General features: G+C 42.2%; 1 protein-coding gene across 4 annotated transcripts; it reads right to left on the reverse strand.

Moving 5' to 3' along the window:
• Positions 1 to 1,004: 1,004 nt before the first annotated feature.
• On the reverse strand, positions 1,005 to 18,374 carry LOC130454528 (coiled-coil domain-containing protein 33-like). 4 transcript variants are annotated; one of them, XM_056798750.1, is made up of 9 exons: positions 18,128 to 18,374; positions 17,591 to 17,679; positions 17,239 to 17,370; positions 16,358 to 16,484; positions 10,192 to 10,322; positions 6,283 to 6,369; positions 5,194 to 5,295; positions 1,556 to 1,610; positions 1,005 to 1,200 (listed from the first exon to the last, which is right to left on the reverse strand). In XM_056798750.1, exons 1-8 carry the CDS (start codon positions 18,357 to 18,359, stop codon positions 1,578 to 1,580), a joined length of 933 nt encoding a protein of 310 aa, XP_056654728.1. In that variant the 5' UTR covers positions 18,360 to 18,374; the 3' UTR covers positions 1,005 to 1,200; positions 1,556 to 1,577. The 4 variants fall into 4 exon arrangements, with proteins under 4 accessions (XP_056654728.1, XP_056654720.1, XP_056654733.1 ...); XM_056798742.1 differs by lacking the exon at positions 10,192 to 10,322; XM_056798755.1 differs by lacking the exon at positions 10,192 to 10,322 and having other exon boundaries at positions 6,283 to 6,497.
• Positions 18,375 to 18,739: the final 365 nt, after the last annotated feature.

The raw sequence follows: 18,739 nt of genomic DNA on the forward strand, positions 1-18,739 counted from the left end.
CAGGATGCAGAATGAGAGATTTTTGGACATGACCAATGTGGGAATTTTGTTTTGATTGATGATATATATTTGTTACTAGGGTTTTGTTTTTCTGCTTCTTAATTGGGGGGGGTGGTAAATGTAAGCTAAAAAAACCCTGTATAATTCCAAGAATGGGGCTGGAACCTTATCTAAGTCTACCCAAAGATCCCCCAGGAGGTTGGTATGTAGATGGATGTAGATGGAACTGGATGGTACCTATGGTCAGAGTTGGATGGTAGCCCAGTTGGTTTTGTTTCCTATGTCTTGGGCATCTTAGAAATCATCTAGCTTAACCAAGAGAAATTTCCATTTCTTTGGGAGACAATGTCTTAATCCCTGGTAGAATTGGGAACAAAACCGTCAGGGTTGATACACTACTGGGCTGTGGATCTTTCCAGTAGTTCTCAGGTCAAACCTGGGAGACAAGTCACCTATTTCAACTATGCTTAAAGTTGATTCTATTGCATTAAAGAAATCCTTGGGAAGAGAGTGAGAATAAGGAGACCTAGGTTCTATTTCTGACTGCCACTGATTAATTCATGGTGTGACAGTGGGCAAGTCACCATCATTTTGAGCCTCTAATTTTCTTCTCTGTTAAATGAGTTTTTGGATGAGACAACCTCTGTGATTCCTCCCAGTTCTGATATCCTACGTTTATTTACTTCTCCCCAGAGTTACCACCACCCTTTCTCCTTGTTCCCTACATGCCTTCTTGCCTCCTGACATTGAAGTATTAAACCCCGTTCTTCATAATTTAGGATTCAATTTTCCTTCCTTTTTCTCTTCTCTCTTCTCTTCCTTCTTTACTCAATCTGCCAGCTTTCTGCCAATTCTCTGCCTGGCAAGAGATTCTGAGCTGGAATTCTAGGAGGGAGGCCTAAGAAGGAGGTAAATGAGGGTGATTGGTGGGAGAGAGAGAAAATCTAGGAGTGGGGATATCCCAGGGCAGGTGAGATTTCATTAATTGGTCATGGACACTCACCAAGATTTATGTATTTAATAAAGTTGTTAGGGATCTGATTCCAGGAGAAGAATGTGAGGGGAGGCCTGTTTCTGTGGTTTTATCAGGTAGATTTCAGATCTGTTTGTGATTGGCCTTTACGGGTCAGGCTCTGGATTGAACGATAACGGATCCGGTTTTTGCGGGCTCTTGGTGGCCGTACTGTCCGTAGTATTCCTCTGTACATAAAGCAAAGTAAGGATGACATGAAGGTTTCTGAAATGAGTCCTTTGTGCTGAATTCTAATTCCTCTGCAAAGACTTATCCCAACCCCTTAAGCCAGAATGGGACACTGAGGAACACTTGGAGCAATGGGGAGACACCTGGAAGTTGTATGAGGAAACCTGTTACCCTTAATGACTATCTACCTCTCCCCCCTCCAGCATCATCCATACACATTTATTGGGCTCAGCTGTGTGCCTGATGCCTCCAATCTGCTGTGGGTCAGTGAACTTCACAGACAGCAAGAGAATAGAAAGAATCCTGGATTCAGAGTCAAGACACCTGGCTCTGGAACCTGGTTTGGCTACTTACTTGTTTTGTGACTCTAGGTCTGTCATTTCCATTCTCTGGAGTTCTGGTTCCTCATCTGTAATATAAGGAAGTTGGACTAGATGACCTTTATGGTCTTTATCAAAGAGGAAATCCTATGTCCTAGAATCTGAGAGTGTAAAGAAGCTAACATCTCAAAGGCCCTGCCTTGGACCCTGGCAACAGGTTCCTTAAAAGCTTGTATGTGCATTTATGTGCATGTGTATATGTGTGTACACACACACACACACAAGCACAATAAGCATCCATTCTTTTATTTTGGTTAAAAGATAGATGAATCAAACAATAGTTGGATTTGATATACCCACATAGATGTATGTTGTTTATATATCTATATCTATATTTATATATATAATATCTATCAATCAATAAGTATTTAAATTCTTATGTGCCTGCCACTGTCCTAGGTGCTGGGAATACAGATACATTGAAGCAACCCATACTAGCAAAGAGCATGCAATCTAATGAGACTACCTCTCTCCTCCCTTCCCTCATCTTTCTATCTATCCTTCCATTTTTCTTTTCCTTCCTTCTTTCTCCCTCCCTCATTCCTTCCTTCCTTCCTTCCTTCCTTCTTCCTTCCTTCCTTCCTTCCTCCCTCCCTTCCTTCCTTCCTTCCTTCCTTCCTTCCTTCCTTCCTTCCTTCTTCCTTCCTTCCTTCCTTCCTTCCTTCCTTCCTTCCTTCCTTCCTTCTTTCCTTCCTTCCTTCCTTCCTTCCTTCCTTCCTTCCTTCCTTCCTTCCTTCCTTCCTTCCTTCCTTCCTTCCTCCCCCTCTTTCTTCCCACTCTGTTTTGGCCAGTGTAGCTAGGTGGTCTAGTAGTTAAAGTGTTTGGGCCTGGAGTCAGGAAAATCCAAGTTCAAATCTGACCTCAGACATTAGCTGTGTGACACTGAGCAAGTCATTTAACGTCTGCTTTAGTTTCCTTCACTGGGAAATGGGGCTAATAATATCATATATTTCACAGACTTGTGGTTGAGGATCAAATGGCATATTTGTAAAAATGCTTAGCCCACTGCAGGCTCTTCATAAATATTCATTCCCTTTCTGGCCAATTCCTTCCAACAGGGGTAAAACTGTTTTTGACTTCAGAGGGGACAATTAGGCAAGCTGGTCACTTTCTGGCAAGAATGTAGTGATGAGAGAAAGAGGTATAGGGGCATTGTTGGGACCACTTATCTGCCTTCTATCAATGGGTTTCTGAAAAGAAGAAATAATTGTCATCTGACCTTTTGTCTGTACTGGATTAACTTAGAGAAATGAATATGAACACCAAAACCAACTCAGACAAGGTAGGGGAAAAAATGCTACCCTGTGACCATGGGTATAGCCTTTGTCTCTGGGTCTTTTTGTTTAGGTCTCCAATTCATTGTGAAGGGAGAACTCAGTGTAGGCCCACTGAGGAAACTGCGTCTGATGATCAGAGCCTTTCCTACAACTTGTAGTCTTAGAGAACTCCCTGGCTGTGAAATGTTTTTGACTTGCCCAGAGATAAACAGCCAATCTGTGTCAGTCAGGACTTGAACTCAGGTCTTCCTGATTTTGAGGCTGGCTCTATCCACAACCTCATGTTGTCTTTCATTTTTAGCCTTAAATGTCCATAATAATAATTCTACCACCTAACTAGAGGGAGAACTGTTTGAAAACCTGTTATAATATAATAATATAAAATAAAGGTAGTGGATAGAGTTTTTATTATTATAAAAAGCATGTATATTCTCATGGTAAAGGAAGCCTGGAGGTGTGGGCAGATTCAGAGTCCTCAGGGGCAATTAGGTGGTACCATAGTCTGGATTCAGTGCCAGACTTGGAGTCAGAAAGATTCGTCTTCCAGAGTTCAAATCCAGCCTCAGATACTTCCTAGCTGTGTGATCCTGGGCAAGTCATTTAACCCTGTTTTGCCTGTGTTGCTTCTTTATAAAAGGAAATGGCAAACCATTCCAGTGTCTTTGCCAAGAGAACCCCAAATGACAACACAAAGAATCAGACATGACTGAAAATGACTAAATAACAATTCTTTATCTCCTTCCACTGATGAAATCATAGTTCTGGTTAATGTGCACATGAACATACATATATGCACATACAAATACACATATACCACATGTGCATACTATCATATACATATATCTACCCACACAAACCCTACGTATGTGTTTGTCACACTCTATTGTCTCTTCAATAGTTATATTTTGAAACTATTAGAAAATTCTCTTTCCTCCTTAAAAGCTGCTGCCCCTCTGTGCTGTCATGGAAGATCCCTCTCTACCATGTCCATGAAAAAGAGTTCTTGAGCTTTGGTTTAAGCATCTCCAGGAACGAGGGACTTGCTACCTAGTAAAGCTGCTTGTTTATATGATGGATGCTATGCTTTTTTGGAAGTTCCTTCTTATATTGAATTGGAAGCAGATATCCTATGGCTACCACCCAGCCCCAGAGGATTCTGGAGAGAAGATGAGCCAGACCTTGGGTGGCTATTGTCCCACTTTGGCTTATGGGACAACAGGACTTATCTTTGCAGCCTCACTTTGCCTGTTGGTCTGGTCTATTTTTCCCTCTTCAAAAAACCATGAATTAATGGAAATTCTTGCTTTTCCCCCCTCTCTCTATAGTTGATTATAGCCTTCAGACTCCCCTTCACTTGTCCATAATCACTCTCTGGGCATTTCTATGCTAATGTGTGTATAAGATTGGAAAAGAGAAACTTAGAAAGGACCAGGATGAACTTTAAGAGAAGAAGCATGAAAAGGAGGTAGAGGGGTGTTCTGGGTAAGTGGCACTATCCAGGGCCTTTCAGTTCACCACAGAGGGGAAGCTACTTTCCCCTACTATTCCCAAAATCAGCATCATGGCCAGAATTAAAGGTCTGGGAAATCTCACACTTTTTCCCTTAAGGAAGGAGTCCTGGATGCTTAGACACATGTTTGTAGCTCCCTCATCATCATAACTCCCATTTCAAGAATACTTAGTCTGGCAAGACACCAACATTGGAAAAAGCCTATGAGGCTGGCAGTGAAAATATTAGTTCTTATGATTTACAGAGATGGAAACTGAGGCTCTAAGAGGTTAAATGAAATTATCCACATAAGGGTTGGACTGGGGCAGTAGATGTCTGAGGCAGGATTTGAATGCAGGCTTCCTGAATTATGAAAGGATGTTTTTCATCTATTACATAGGGGCTTGGGCAAGGATCTGGACTAGATGATCTCTGAGGTTCCTCGGGAAACCAATATACATGGTGTTCCAGCAACCCTCTTTCCACTGATAAAGCAATCTAGCCTTGATTAGTGCTGTCCTTTCTTAGGCATCTCTGTCATGGGCCAGGATCAGGGCTAGCTGCCTCTGCCCATGATGATGATAATAATGGTGGTGGCAGAAAGAGTGGCAATCTCCATTTTAGAGATGAGAAAACTGAGGTTCACAAGAGAAATGACTTGCTCAGTGTCACATGGTCAATTACTAACAGAACTAATATCAGAACCCAAACTTCCTGATTGCCAACTCATATACTTTTTAATATTGACCCCCTCAGAAATGAAATGGCTCTCATGGATGAGTCAGGCGAGTACCAGATGCCTCCCTGTTCCTTTGCCCCAGCCCCAAGATCCCTGAGGCTACTTACTGGGACTTCTGTCGAGGAAGGGCTGAAACCATTGTCCTTTTCCATCAGCCTCGATTTCAGGTCTTGCTTTTCTTGGCCCCAGCGCCGTGCTGAGTCTTCCAGCTATAGCCCCAGAAAGATGAATAGGGTCATCAGGGCTGCCAGGCTCATTACAGCAGAAGGCTGGTCCATGTGGCTGGCAGAGCAAGTGGGGACTCCAGGGCTTCTTCAGGGGCCCCCCTCCCCACCTGTGTCAGGTGTTAGGGATTATAATGGCTGGGATGCAGGAGTGGGGAAGGGGAAGTAGGGTCCTAATTCTAAATCCTAAACTCCTAAGATTCTTTGAACCTAGGAAAAAGTCCCTGCCTCAGGCTCTTTGATCCAGGGGCACCATCCAAGGTATTAGGCAGTTGACTATACTCTATTTTCCTTCCATTGTATTCTGTTTCATATATCATAACATCATAGATTTAAGGAAGAAAACAGTGGTCAATAAATCATTTTGAAAATGGTCACCCCTTCAATTTTACAGATGAGGGAATTGAGGCACCGAGGGGTTGGGTGACTTCATTCTATTCTTTTCCCTTGTCCTATAGTAGAATTAGGTGGTACAGTTGGAAGAGCACCAGGCCTGGAGTCAGGAAAACCTGGGTTCAAATCTGGCCTCTCACATTTCCTATTTCTGTGACCTTGGGCAAGTCACTTAACCCTCTTTGCTTCAGTTTCCTCATCTATAAAAGGAACTGGAGAAGGAAATGACAAACCACTCCAGTTTCTCTGCCAAGAAAACCCCAAATGGGATCACAAAGAGTTAGGCATAAGTAAAACAACCAAGAATTGGGCACCAGAGCCTTGTTCTCTAAGGACTTGGTTCCCATTTCTTCATATTTTATTTGTGCCACTGCTACAGCCTACCCCATTGCCCCTGGATCTGGGATTATTTTGACTAAAAGGTTAATTCTTGTATACCATTTGTCCCAGAATTCTTTTTGTCCCATTCTACTGCCATTCCTTAATCTCTGGACTTCATCATACAGGCAGGAAGACCTCTGACTTCTTCCTTATCGCCTTTACCTAGGAAGACTCAAAAGAACTGTTGGCCCCACCTACCTCGCTCTCCAAAGTCCGAATACGATTTTGAGCGCTCTCCAATTTGGCCATAAGATTGAGTTTGTCCGAGGTACCAGAGAGGAAGTCCTGTAGGCAAAGCAGAAATCTGGCCTCTGACCATAGGGGAACCACCCTTTGATGATTCCATTGCACATTTGAGGCAAACTGAGACTCAGCCAGAGTAGGTGACCTGATGGAGATTTGCTTATTGACCTCTGTGGAAGTCATGTAGCATGTGAAAAGAAAGTGAGTCATTTTGGAAAACAGATATGAGAGTACCTTAGACCTAGAGTCAGTTCTACTTTATCCCACTGAACCTTCACAACTCTGAAACTCAGAGTTAAGGCCCAACATGAAAATTACTTATAGTCATTTAGCTGCAGGGACCTTCATCAATCAAGAGAAATGACCTACTCCAACTCTCTAGTTTTTAGGAAACTGAGGACCAAATTGCCTGAGTCCATAGGGATGGAGCCAGCCTTCAAATCTATATCCTCTAATTCCATATGTAGCACTTTATGTTCCATAATGACCTACTGGATGACTTTGCTCAAGTCATCTGATCTCTCTTGACTTCAGTCTTCTTATCTGTAGAACAGTCATGAGCATAGTCCATCCATCTCAGAGAACTGTTGCAAGATTCAATTATGACATTGGATAGGAAAACACTTTGGAGAGTAAAAATGCTGTGCCAGGGACCCTTACCAACAAACTCTTGATATAACAAATTGTGTACAGATAAGGAAATTGTATACAGAGAAGTTAGCCAACCTTCTGAGAATCCTGGAAGATATGGCTGAGGCAACGGCTCATATAAAAATATTTTCTTGATCTGGTACCTATCAAGAACTCTGCTTAATAAAAAAATAATTCCCTTACAATTTCATGTTTAATCAGATATCAGCTCTGGAGAAGTTGACAAAGAATGGTCTAAGCAAAGAAGGGGGAAATGGGAAAATACCCTAAAAAGAGCTCTAAAGAGAGATGGACAAAATTACTAAGTTGCATTAATGTCAGGGGAATTGGTCTAAATTTTTAAAATAAAATATAAATTGTAGAATATTTTAAAATACAGATTTGATCTAGAATACCAAAATGTTTCCATGTAGAGGTTCCTAAAAGGACTGATTTAATGGACCAGTAAGAATTATGGATGGGTGAACTGGAACGACCTCCAGGAATTGATGCAGAGTGAAAGGAGCAGAACCAGGAGAACCTTATACACAGAGACTGATACACTGTGGTACAAGAGAACGTAATGGACTTCTCTACTAGCAGCAAGGCAATGACCCAGGACAACTCTGAGGGACTTATGAGAAAGAACACTATCCACATCCAGAGAAAGAACTGTGGGAGCAGAAACACAGAAGAAAAACAACTGCTTGATCACATGGGTTGATGGGGATATGATTGGGGATGTAGACTTTGAATGATCACTCTATTGCAAATATTAATAATATGGAATAAGGTCTTGATCAATGACACATACATGTAAAACCCAGTGTAATTGCTCATTGGCTCCGGGAGGGGGGTGGGAGAGAAAGAACATGAATCATATAACCACAGGAAAAATATTCCAAGAAAATTAATTAAATAACATTTTTCAAAACAAAACAAAACAAAAAAGAATGGTGGATGGCTAGGATGTTGATTGTATAAAATACAAACAAAAAGTTTATATGCTTGAAAAAGTTTCTTCTCTTAGGACTGGGTCCTTTAAAAACTTATTTACCTTGTCCACTTACTCCGTTAACCCTTTTGTACGTGTAAAGGGCAGCTTTGGTTAGAGCATCTCTTATTTGAATGGTCACAGATTCTGTCATATTTGGGTCTGAGTTAAGGAGTATATATTGTTCCATTGGGATGCCAGTGGCGAAGAAGAGAATAATCCTATTTCTCTGCTCAGACGTTGGGGTTTTTCCTGATGTGATAATTGGCATGTTTCTTGGTTGGGGATAGAAGGAGAGAGAATCTTCTCTGGGTGTCCCTTTCTGGGAGACAGTGAGAGGGGCAGTGGGGGGTCTGAGGTCCTGGATCCCATATGGATCCTTTTTGATGATGGGATCAGTTGGCTGTGAAGGATATCCTTCCCACCCTGAATCTACCTTAGACACAAGTTTCTTTCCTTTTTAATGCTTTAACTTCTGCTCTTCATAGAGACCATAACCCTTTCCTGGCCATAGGAATGATGTTTGATTCATGCTCTAGAGTTTAAAGCGATGCCAAGCATCCTGCAGGATGTAGTGGTCCCTCCTGTAGTGGAGCTGATATTGATTGTAGCACTTCTGAAAAGCTGCATTTAAGTCCCATTTTTTGGTGCAGAGTGAGACATGCATTTTTAGCTCTTGGTCAATTTGGGATTTTTTCCCCCTTGGTTATGCAAATATGTTACAAAAGTTTTTCTTTTCTTTTCTTTCTTTTTTCCTTCCAAAAGTAGGAGGGAGGGAAAATTTATTTTTGTTAATTAAAAATATGTAATTTAATTTTTAAAATGAGTCCATTTCTGTAAATCAAGTAATGTATTTTTTTAAAAAGATATACTTTCTATTTTAGTAACAACTCTAAGACAAAAGAGCAAGGGCTAGGCAAATGGGGTTAAGTGACTTGCCCACAGTCATACAGCTAGGAAATGTCTTAGGCTAGATTTGAACCCAGGACCTCCTGTCTGTAGGCCTGGTTCTCAATCTATTGAGCCCCTAGATGCCCCCAATAAGGCCCCTTTTTAAAAGCCCTTTTGTGAAGTAAAGAAGCCCCTTATTCAAGAGTTAATCTGCTGTACAAAATCATCCCTTTGCATATGGTGGGCTTGCTTAAAAGGAAGTGTCTGTGTATGTATGAATGTCATAGAAGCTGAAAATGAGCAGGATCTGGGTCTGAGGCACCCACCTGTCTAAGTAGACTCCCCAGGTGTGATGAGCACATTGGCTGCTCTGTCTCTTGTAGCATCTCTCTGCCAAGCCTCTGACTGCTCCTTTCTCCCCAGGATTCTCCTGGGACTGTGGAGAAAGAACTCTCCAAGTCTCTCTAGGGCTCCCTCCCAGGAGATGTCAGGAAGGGGAGGGAGAACTCCAGGAAGAGAGCACGGAGAAGGCTGGTGTGATGGAAGACTAGGTTTGCGGCTCAGGGAATGAAAGGGCAGAGGGGGCTCAAGCCTCTGAGTTAGGGCTTCTTCTATTGACTTGGAATGAGGGATAGGGGTGTTGAGGTTAGGTGGGGAGGGTTGGAAGTGGTGGTACTAGAGTTGGGTCAGCCTTCATCAGGGACCCTGGGACAAGGTGGAAAGTGAAGCTCAGATACAGCCACACCATTCTAACCACTGTACAATGGACAGAGCTCTAGGAGGAAACCAGCTTGGACCCAGAGATGGAAAGCAGTTGAAGATTCCAGGAGACCTCTATAGAATCAAGAAGCTTGTCCTACACCCTCCACATCAGATTGCACTAAGGGTCCATGGGCCACTCTAGGCAGTCTCAAGGTAGATGGTGAATAATCACCAAACCTGATGAGTAACTAATCCCAGCTTGAAAAGATTCTTTGCTCTCTTGGTGAAGATGTGGGACATGCAAGGGGAGATTGTCATGCAGAATGGGGTCATTGACTGGAAATTGCAATAGGACTAGAGAACTCCAAAATCCTGGCAAGCGAGGACACAAACTCCTCTCTGAGGTTGCCCCAGAGCCCCCAGTCATGCGTAGTCAGGCTCCAGGGAGCCATAGCCAGCCCTTGTCCCAGCAGCATCTTAGCATATCCCGGCATTTCCTGTGATTGGCTTTGGACCAAACAGTGGTGGGCTGCATGCATCTTCTCTCTACCTACTCAGTCGTGGAGTTTTGGGGCTTGTAGCAAGTGAGTCCACATGCAAAGGACAATGCAAAAGCATGCTTGTGGATTGGCAGCCCGGGTTCTTACCGGCAGGGCTTGCTGCTGCAGGATGATGGGGGAAGACTGGTGGCGGGTTTTATCCAACTCACTTCGCAGCCTGGCATTCTCGGACATCAAAATGGAGTAAAAGTCAAAGGGAACATTCTCTCCCATGGGGCCTAGGGAGAGAAGAGTGGCTAGGAGGGACCTTAACATGGCAATTCACTCATACCTCCCTAATGCATTTATCCTTTTTTATGGATATTCAAATTCTCTGGGTATATATTGTAACCTCCTACTAGATGGTAAGCTCCATGAGGACAGGGATTGGCATCTTACCTCCTTACCTTTGATGCATAGAGTCTCTGTCTTCCTTTAGGATGCAGCCCAGACAGGATCTTCTGCCTGAAGCCTTTCTCCAGTCTCCCAACCATTAGTATCCTCCCCACCAAACTCCCTTATATTGGACTATTTTGCATTTTTTTGTTTCTCTATTCTCTTTATATTCATGCTGTATATATGTTTACATGTGCTTCTTATCTTCCCCATTAGGATGTAAACTCATTATGAGATGGGATTATTTTATTCTTTGTACTTGTACTCAGCAATGCATGGTATATAGTAGGGGCTTAATAAATGCTTATGGAGTGAAACTCTAAACTTCTGAACTTTTCCAGCATCTAGTATAGTGCAATGCACATAATAGGTACCTAATATGTACCTACTGAACTGAATTGAGTTGAGGGGGAAAGGAGAAGAGAAAACCCCCAAACTGAAAAATTGCTGCAGTCCCTAACTAGCTTTTCCCCTTGTGAGAGAGAGGGCAATGTGGTGTGGTGAGAGGAATTCCAATGGGTTTCCTGTCTGATGCCCAGAGTTTGCATTTTATTTACTGCCTGTGTAGCCTTGGGGAAAATTACTTCTGTTCCTTGAACCTCAGCCTCCTCACCTGTAAAATGATGGAGGATTTCAATCACCTGACCTCAAAGGACCTTATATGATGCTAAAAATCAATGCTTTTGATTCTTTTTTTTAAAACCCTTACCTTCCATCTTGGAGTCAATACTGTGTATTGGCTCCAAGGCAGAAGAGTGATAAGGGCTGGGCAATGGGGGTCAAGTGACTTGCCCAGGGTCACACAGCTGGGAAGTGTCTGAGGCCAGATTTGAACCTAGGACCTCCAGTCTCTAGGCCTGGCTCTCAATCCACTGAGTTACCCAGCTGCCCTCTAATGGTTTTGATTCTTGATATGCTTCCAGGTTCTAGGAACCTTCCTAAACAGTAAGCATGGCAATGTATTGTGATAGCTTGGCCAGTGGTCCAGATGATACTGATCATTTCAATGATCCAATGAATCTCAGGGACCTAGATGCTTTCAGGCTTAACCTAAGAAGCAAATGATCATCCAAAAGGTAGAAGAAACAAAGAGGAAATACTTAGACCAGATTCTTACCAGCAAGCCAGGATTGATTGCTGAAGCAGATAATGGGAAGACCTTTAAGTTTGTGACAGAGAAAAGAAAATCTGATTCTAATGGGCCATGTCCCCTAGCTTGTGAACGAGCAGATTTCAAAGATGGGGGGGGGGTGTCCAATGGATTAAAATTGTACAGAAATCATAAAGGAAGGGAACTACTTAAGAACAAAATTCTCAAGGCACCAAGAGAATTCCAATGGGAAGGAGAAAGGGAGAAACTATTTAAAGAGACCAATGTGGATGCACAAGGTGTTCACTGACCAACTTGCATTTTTCCAGGACATGTACTCAAGATGGAAACAAGAGATAGTAACCAAGAATAAACACCCAAATATGGCAAGGAATGTTGCTGGGAATACAAAAACTTATAATAAAAATTAAAGCTCATAAGGCAAGTTAAAAACAATAAAAAGCTTTACTGGGGAAAAGGGAAGGAAAAGGATTACTTCTTAGGTTGGATGGTATAATGGGGGAATAGAATAAGCATTTTTATAGCACCCATTATATGTCAGGCACTGTGCTAAGTGTTTTTCTAATATTTCATTTGAGCTTCATAATTACTCTGCAAGATTGGTGTTGCTATTATCCCTAACTTACAGTTGAGGAAACTGAGGTAAACAGAAGTTAAATGGATTGTCCAGGGTCACACATGGCTTATAAGTATCTGAATCTGGATTTGAACTCAGGTCTTCTTGTCTCCAGCTATCCACTGTGCCACCTATCTACCTAACTGGTAAATGAATGATAAAGTAGATTTAACTGTTTTGCTCCAATTTTCTCTTTCAAGGAGAATGAACCAAAATGGCTAATAGGAAGTTGGAGCCAAAGAAAAACAAGAAAAATAATAAGATGATGCCCAACTCTTTTTGCTAGGTTATAGTCCAGGATATGGAAAGAAGTGGTGTTATGATTGCTGAGTCCCTGTTGGTAGTCTTCAAAGGAATGAAGAACCCAAGTGAAAAAGGGAAAAATACATTCATTTTCATCAAAGGGAATGGAGTCTGTGAACTATGAGCTTATGAATTTGAATTTGCTTCCTGGTCAAGTTGTTGAACATACCAAAGGTATGACTGGTGCATATATAGAGGAAAGAGTGATGATTAAAAAAATAACACATTACAGCTTCATCAAATTTCTTTCTTGACAGGTGAAAGCAATGATGTAGATAGCTAGATTTTTGGCAAAATGTTTGGCAATCTCTCATTATTTTATGGACAAGGTTCAAGAATAGTACAAGATGAAATCAGAAGTGGCTCAAGGGAGGGGCAACTAGATGACTTGGTGGGTAGAGAGTCAGTCCTAGAGAAGAGAAGCCCTAGGTTCAAATCTAATCTCAGATATTTCCTAGCCGTGTGACCCTGGGGGCAAGCCACTTAACCCCTCCTCTGTCTTCTTAGTACTGATTCTAAGATAAAATGGGTTTTAAAAAAGAAATGGATCAACTGTAACCACTCAATGTCCATTTGGAAGGGGGTCTTTATTGAAATGGCCCAGGGACTTGGGTGTGGGCTTATGTTCAATCAATCCATTAATAAATATTTAAGTGCCTACTACTATATGCCAAGTACCATGCTAAACTAAGCACTAAGACTATATATATATATATATATATATGTATATATATATAATCTCTCTCTCTCTGTCTGTATATATATATATATATATATATATATATATATATATATATTATAGTCCTAACTCTCCAGGAGTTCATCATCTAATGGATTAAATCCAGTTTTACTTTCATTTTCCTAATTGGGAATTTGTGTGCTAGCACACCAAATGATTTGGTGGGCATACTCCTTAACAGAAGGGCACTGGACATGTTCTCCTTACTTGTTGCCCTACCTGTTTCCTGCTTTGTCTCGGTTCAGGGTCATGAAGAGTTATGCAAAGTTAGAACGCAGACAACCAATTCTATCTAGTCTAAAGAAGTAGCCATAGGAGATAGAGTAGAAGATTTGAGTCAAGAAGCCTTGCCCCAATATTCAGTATCCTTCACCCTCAGCTAGTCACTTTATGCCTCTTTGCCTCAGTTTTAAAAAGAAGGGGAGAGGAGTGGGTGGAATGAATGGCTTCAGAGGTCTTTTCTAGCTTTAAACCAATGACTGGCGGTGAGGCGATGCACCGATCTGAATTTGTTCTAGATTGCCAGTGGATGGTAAGAGTTGTAGGGCTTTCTACTGAGATAGACAAAGGAAGCTGGAGTCTCTTAGAAATGCACCATCAATCTAGGCCAAGGAGACCTCTTGGATCTTTGAATAAAGCAGTGCTAAGGAGAGGTTAACTCTCTCTTTTAGGAACCTTCCCAGTTCACTCACTCCTCTTGGTAAAGGACCCCCGGACAGGTCTCTCTCCCAGGTCAGTCTAAATATAGGAACTAACAGAATTCCTCTGTAGTCTCAGCTGGCACTCAAAAACATCCATGAGTCACTCTGCCTACAGGGACTTTCCTTCTCTGAAGGAAGAGGGCTTGATTGAACCAGCTCTCCGGCATGAGATATTATACTTATCAAATTTGTAGCTGACATAGAATGATGAAGCATATCTAAACTATTGAATAATAGAAACAGAATCCAGAAAAATCTTTACAAGCCGAGTTAGCTGATTTGGATCTAGTAAGGTGACACTAAATAGGAATAAATGCCACACTGTGCTGGAGCCAGTTTATATAGGCTCAAGAAAGCTGGTTGTGAAATTTTCATTGTAAGCATTTATATATCAAAATCAGCAAACATTACAAACCAGGGCTTTTTTCAGTTGCCTAGACTTAATAAAGTGATGGAGAAATGTAAGTAATGCTGATAAAACTTAACAGTGGGTTAGGCATTTTTTTTTTCTCTCCAGGGACCCAGTGGTTAAACATTTACTAGCATACCTCTTGATAAATGTAAGATTTTATTCCTTGGTTAAAAAACAAAAAAGATTGGAAGTAGGGAGGTGAGAGGGAAATAATAAATATTTATTCTATATTAAGCAAAGCAGAAAACCCTAGGTGATAGTCCTGTCACAGCCTTGAACACATCTGGAGTATTAGGTTCAGTTGGTGGGGATTCCACTTTAGGAAGGACAATGATAGCTGGAGAATAAATACCCAAGGAGAATAGTCAGGATAGTGAAAGGCCACGAGTTCATGCAAATTGAGGATATCTAGCCAGGAAAAGGGATTTAGAGGTGACATAATAGGTGTCTTTAAATTTTCTAAGTATCACCAAGGAGGAGGATATGATTTCTTTTGTTTGGCCTCTGATCAAGGAACTAATATTAACTGATAGAAATGACAGAGGAGGGGCAGCTAGGCAATTCAGTGGATTGAGAGCCAGATCCTGGGGTCAAATCTTGTCTCTGACACTTCCTAGCTGTGTGACCCTAGGCAAGTCACTTAACCCCATTTGTCTAGTCTTTACCATTCTTTTGCCTTGGAACCAATACTTCCAAGATAGAAGGTAAGGGTTAAAAAAAATAAATGCTGAAGGAGCAGGTTTAATCTTGAGGTAAGGAAAGCAATTCCTAGTAAAAGAATCTGTGCAAAAAAAATGGATGATGAATTTGGACCAGCTTCAAAGAGCAATCATGCCAGGCTTTGATGTCATCTTGAAGGAAGAGAGGTTTGGTTTCTGGTGGAATGCCTCCATGGATCCATCATTGGCTCTGGACTGTCTCATGTTTTGGTTGATAACTTAGATGAAGGACCAAATAGGATGCTTTTCAATTGGCGGATGACACAAAGCTGAGGAAGCTGGTTAACACATCTGATGTCAGAACCAATATCCAGAATTACCTCACCAGGCTTAAGTTTTGAGCCAGATCAATAACAAGATTAAGGAGACTGGGGATACATGTAACAAGTCTTCCACTTGTACTAAAAAAGTCAATGGCACAAGAATACAACTGGAGAAGGATGATGAGAGATTAGTTTGTCTGAAAAAATATCTGGGGATATCAATGAGTAGAAACCTCAATATGTTGTTAGCTGTACAATATGGAAGCCCTCGTGATCTTAGGCTGCATTGGGAGATGGAAGATCCCCCAAAGAGATATAATGATCTTCCAATGATCTTTGCTTAGGGTAGACCCACACTCACAGAATCATAGGTACCTTAGAGATCATTGAATCCACCCCTTCATTTTAAAGATGAGGAAAACACCCAGAGAGGTAAAGTAACTTGTCATGCAGAGTTTGAGGCAAGATTTGAACTCAGATCTTCCTGACACCAAGTACAATACTCTACCTAGCTGCCTTACAGCTGCAGTAGCCGCATTTTGGAAAGGACGTTGATAAACTAGAGAGCACCCAAAGACTTTGATCTGGATGATATATGGCTTTGAGATCATGCTCTACTGCTTGACCCAGTTAGGAGTTCCCTGAGTAGAGACTCTGTGTCTTCTGTCTTCTCCATTGCACTGAGTATGAACAGAGTACTCAGGAAACAAAATAAGTTAGAGAGAAACCAATCTGGGACTTAGGTATGTTAGTGGTTTGTTCCATTGGCACAGGCAGTCAAAGGATGACCACTTGGTTGTCTGCCCTCTTTCAAGATGATGGCTATTCCTCTTGGGGATGAGGCTGACTGATGGGGCCCCTTAAGAGACTTTAAGCTTCTTGAATGCAGATCCCTTTTCTTCTTCATCTTTAACTCCCCCCCCCCCCAGTTTCTATATCTCAGGGATTGTGTGTAGTGGTTCAGAATAAATAATTACTGGGCCAAATAAATTACTCAAAAGTCATATGACTTACCACTGGAATGCTTTCCCAGAGGCCGCCCCATTGGTGATGCTGTTTCAGATATTTCTCTTTCCCTCTCTCTTTCTTTGCTAGACCTATTTAGTTTATCTTCTAAGATCTTCTCCATTGTTTGAATGACCTGCAGGACAGAGAGAAGGAAAAGGAGGTGTGAGCCAGCCTAAGGAGATGTGAGCTGGCTAAGGGATATCACTCAGCTAGGGCTGGTGTGGAGTGACAGGGTTCTTGATTATTTATCTTTGTCTGAACCTAGATCAGGGTTCTAGAAACTTTTCTGTGTCAAGGACCCCTTTGGTAGTTCTAAGCCAGAAGAGCTAGGCAATGAGAGTTAAGTGACTTGCCCAAGGTCACACAGCTAGGAAGTTTCTGAGAGTATGCTTCAGTATTTAATTGATTTCTTTTGAATTCCTTTATATTGTATGCATTTTTAAACATTCTGAGAATGGTCCATAGGTTTAACTACATTGCCAAAGAGGTCCCTGACACACACACACAAATGTTAAGGATTCTTGGTTTGGTCCAATCCTTTCATTTAAAGTTGAGGAAAATGGTGGTTCAAAGATGGGAAGGGATTTTCCAAAGGACTAATTCCCCAGCTAGGATCTAGGAGGATTTTTTTCACCAAGCCAGGTTGCCTTCTAAAATTACAAAATTTCAGTTAAAAGGGACCCTTGGGCCACCCAGTTTAAGCTGTCCATAAAAAAATTCCCATTTCCTTCCTCGGTGTGTCTGCTTTTAATATTGCTCCCTGCTTTATTTTCTTTGGCTACTTGCCTTTTCTGGCAGGGGGAAGGGGGAGCAGCTTAATTTAAAGGCCCTTGGGTCCTAGACTCTTGCCTTACCTCCACCTGGCTGGAGCCTCTGGGTAAGCCTACCTTCTCCTGGTTCTTCACAGTTTGTTCCAGACTCTTCATTTTCTGCAACTTGTCCTGATACCTTCTCAGATTTTGCTGCTGTTGATGGTGAGATTGTTGCATTAGCAACAAGTCCTTCTCCCGATCATTTTTCTGGAAGGGTGAGTGGGGGTTAGGGAGGGGGTGTGCTATAGATGCACACTGAAAGCCATCAGTTGGCACTCCCCTCTCCTGACCTCCCCCTCCCAATGGACTGCCCCCCCCTTCTCCTTGCCCCTCCCAACTTTATTTCTTTGGACTCCCCTGTCCCAATTCTCTGCCTCCTTTTACTCTCCCTTCCCCCTCCCGCCCCCCTCTTGTTTTCCCCACTCACCCGAATTAACTCATTCTGCAGCTGTTGTACCCTATCTTTCAACCTTCTCATCTCTGTGCTGCTCTGGGAAAGTTTTTGCTTCATGTTTCCTTTGGGGGTAGAGTGGGTGCAGAGCTCAATGAGTATCACCAGCCCAAACAAGGCCCAGCCACACCAAGGGCTACTTCAACTTGGCCTGGGTAAGTCCAACAGGATCAGGTCCAAAGATGAGGCACCTCAGCTGTTGGGCTCAGCTTGGCTGAGTTGGGTTCCCCCAGGCTCCACCTCCCCCCCAAACACGGGCCATTTTATCCAGGGAAGGGGAGAAAGATCTAGCCTGAACCCAAAGCATCACCTCAGTTCTAGAGCAGGATAGATAGCCACTTTGAAATATCAACATCCCCTGCCATCAGGTTTTAACTTTCCTCTGCCAACCAAACTGCCATCTTTCTCTCTCCCCCCTTTATCTCCTCACATGCCACCCACCCTCCCAAGAACAAAACAACAAGAACCAGGACCATCCCTGCTCCCCCAATGAGGCTCTCAGCATTCCCTCACCTATTATTTCTTCTTCTTCTTCAGAAGTATTACCCATTCGCTCCTGTGTGGACACCTGATGCCGTAGATTGTTATTTTCTGTCTCCAGCGTGCTCACTTTATTACGTAGACTCAGAATGTCATTGGCCATCTTTGCCATGGCCTTTTGGTAAGTGTCCATTTCTTTCCAGGAAATTAACATTGTATTTGGTTTCTCTTGCTCTGCCTGGGAAAGCAAGCAACCATCATTCATTTTCTTTAATTTTCTTGAGTCTCTCTCTCTATATATATGTCTATCTTTCCCTTGGGCAAGTCTCTTTACCATACTGAGCCTCAGTTTCTTCATCTGTCAAACAAGGGAGTTGGACTGGATGTTATCTATTTCCCCTTCTCCCCACCAAGTTCTGCAACTTTGGGTCTTAATCTCCATTTGTTCAAAAACATTCTAGAAATATATTGGGCATATTTAGACTTCTACAATTTGGGGGACATCTGTATGGATAGCATTAACAAGGAAGGTGAATCACATGTTAGAGCAGGGAAGGGACCATCATTTTCCACACTAGTTGCTTTTTGGATAGGAAAACTGAGGCCCAGAGTTATGAAGTGACCTGCTGCTACAGGATACTTAGT

This window comes from Monodelphis domestica, chromosome 1 (genome assembly GCF_027887165.1).
Source record: "Monodelphis domestica isolate mMonDom1 chromosome 1, mMonDom1.pri, whole genome shotgun sequence".
NCBI lineage: Eukaryota > Metazoa > Chordata > Mammalia > Didelphimorphia > Didelphidae > Monodelphis > Monodelphis domestica.

Coding starts and splice junctions, on each gene's coding strand:
- LOC130454528 (XM_056798742.1), bottom strand. CDS start 18,359: ATGAATGATGGTTGCTTGCTTTCCCAGGCAGAGCAAGAGAAACCAAAT. Junction 17,371..17,590: donor TGCAGAATGAGTTAATTCGG/GTGAGTGGGGAA, acceptor TCACCCTTCCAG/AAAAATGATCGGGAGAAGGA. Junction 1,201..1,555: donor GACCTAGAGTCACAAAACAA/GTAAGTAGCCAA, acceptor CTTTATGTACAG/AGGAATACTACGGACAGTAC.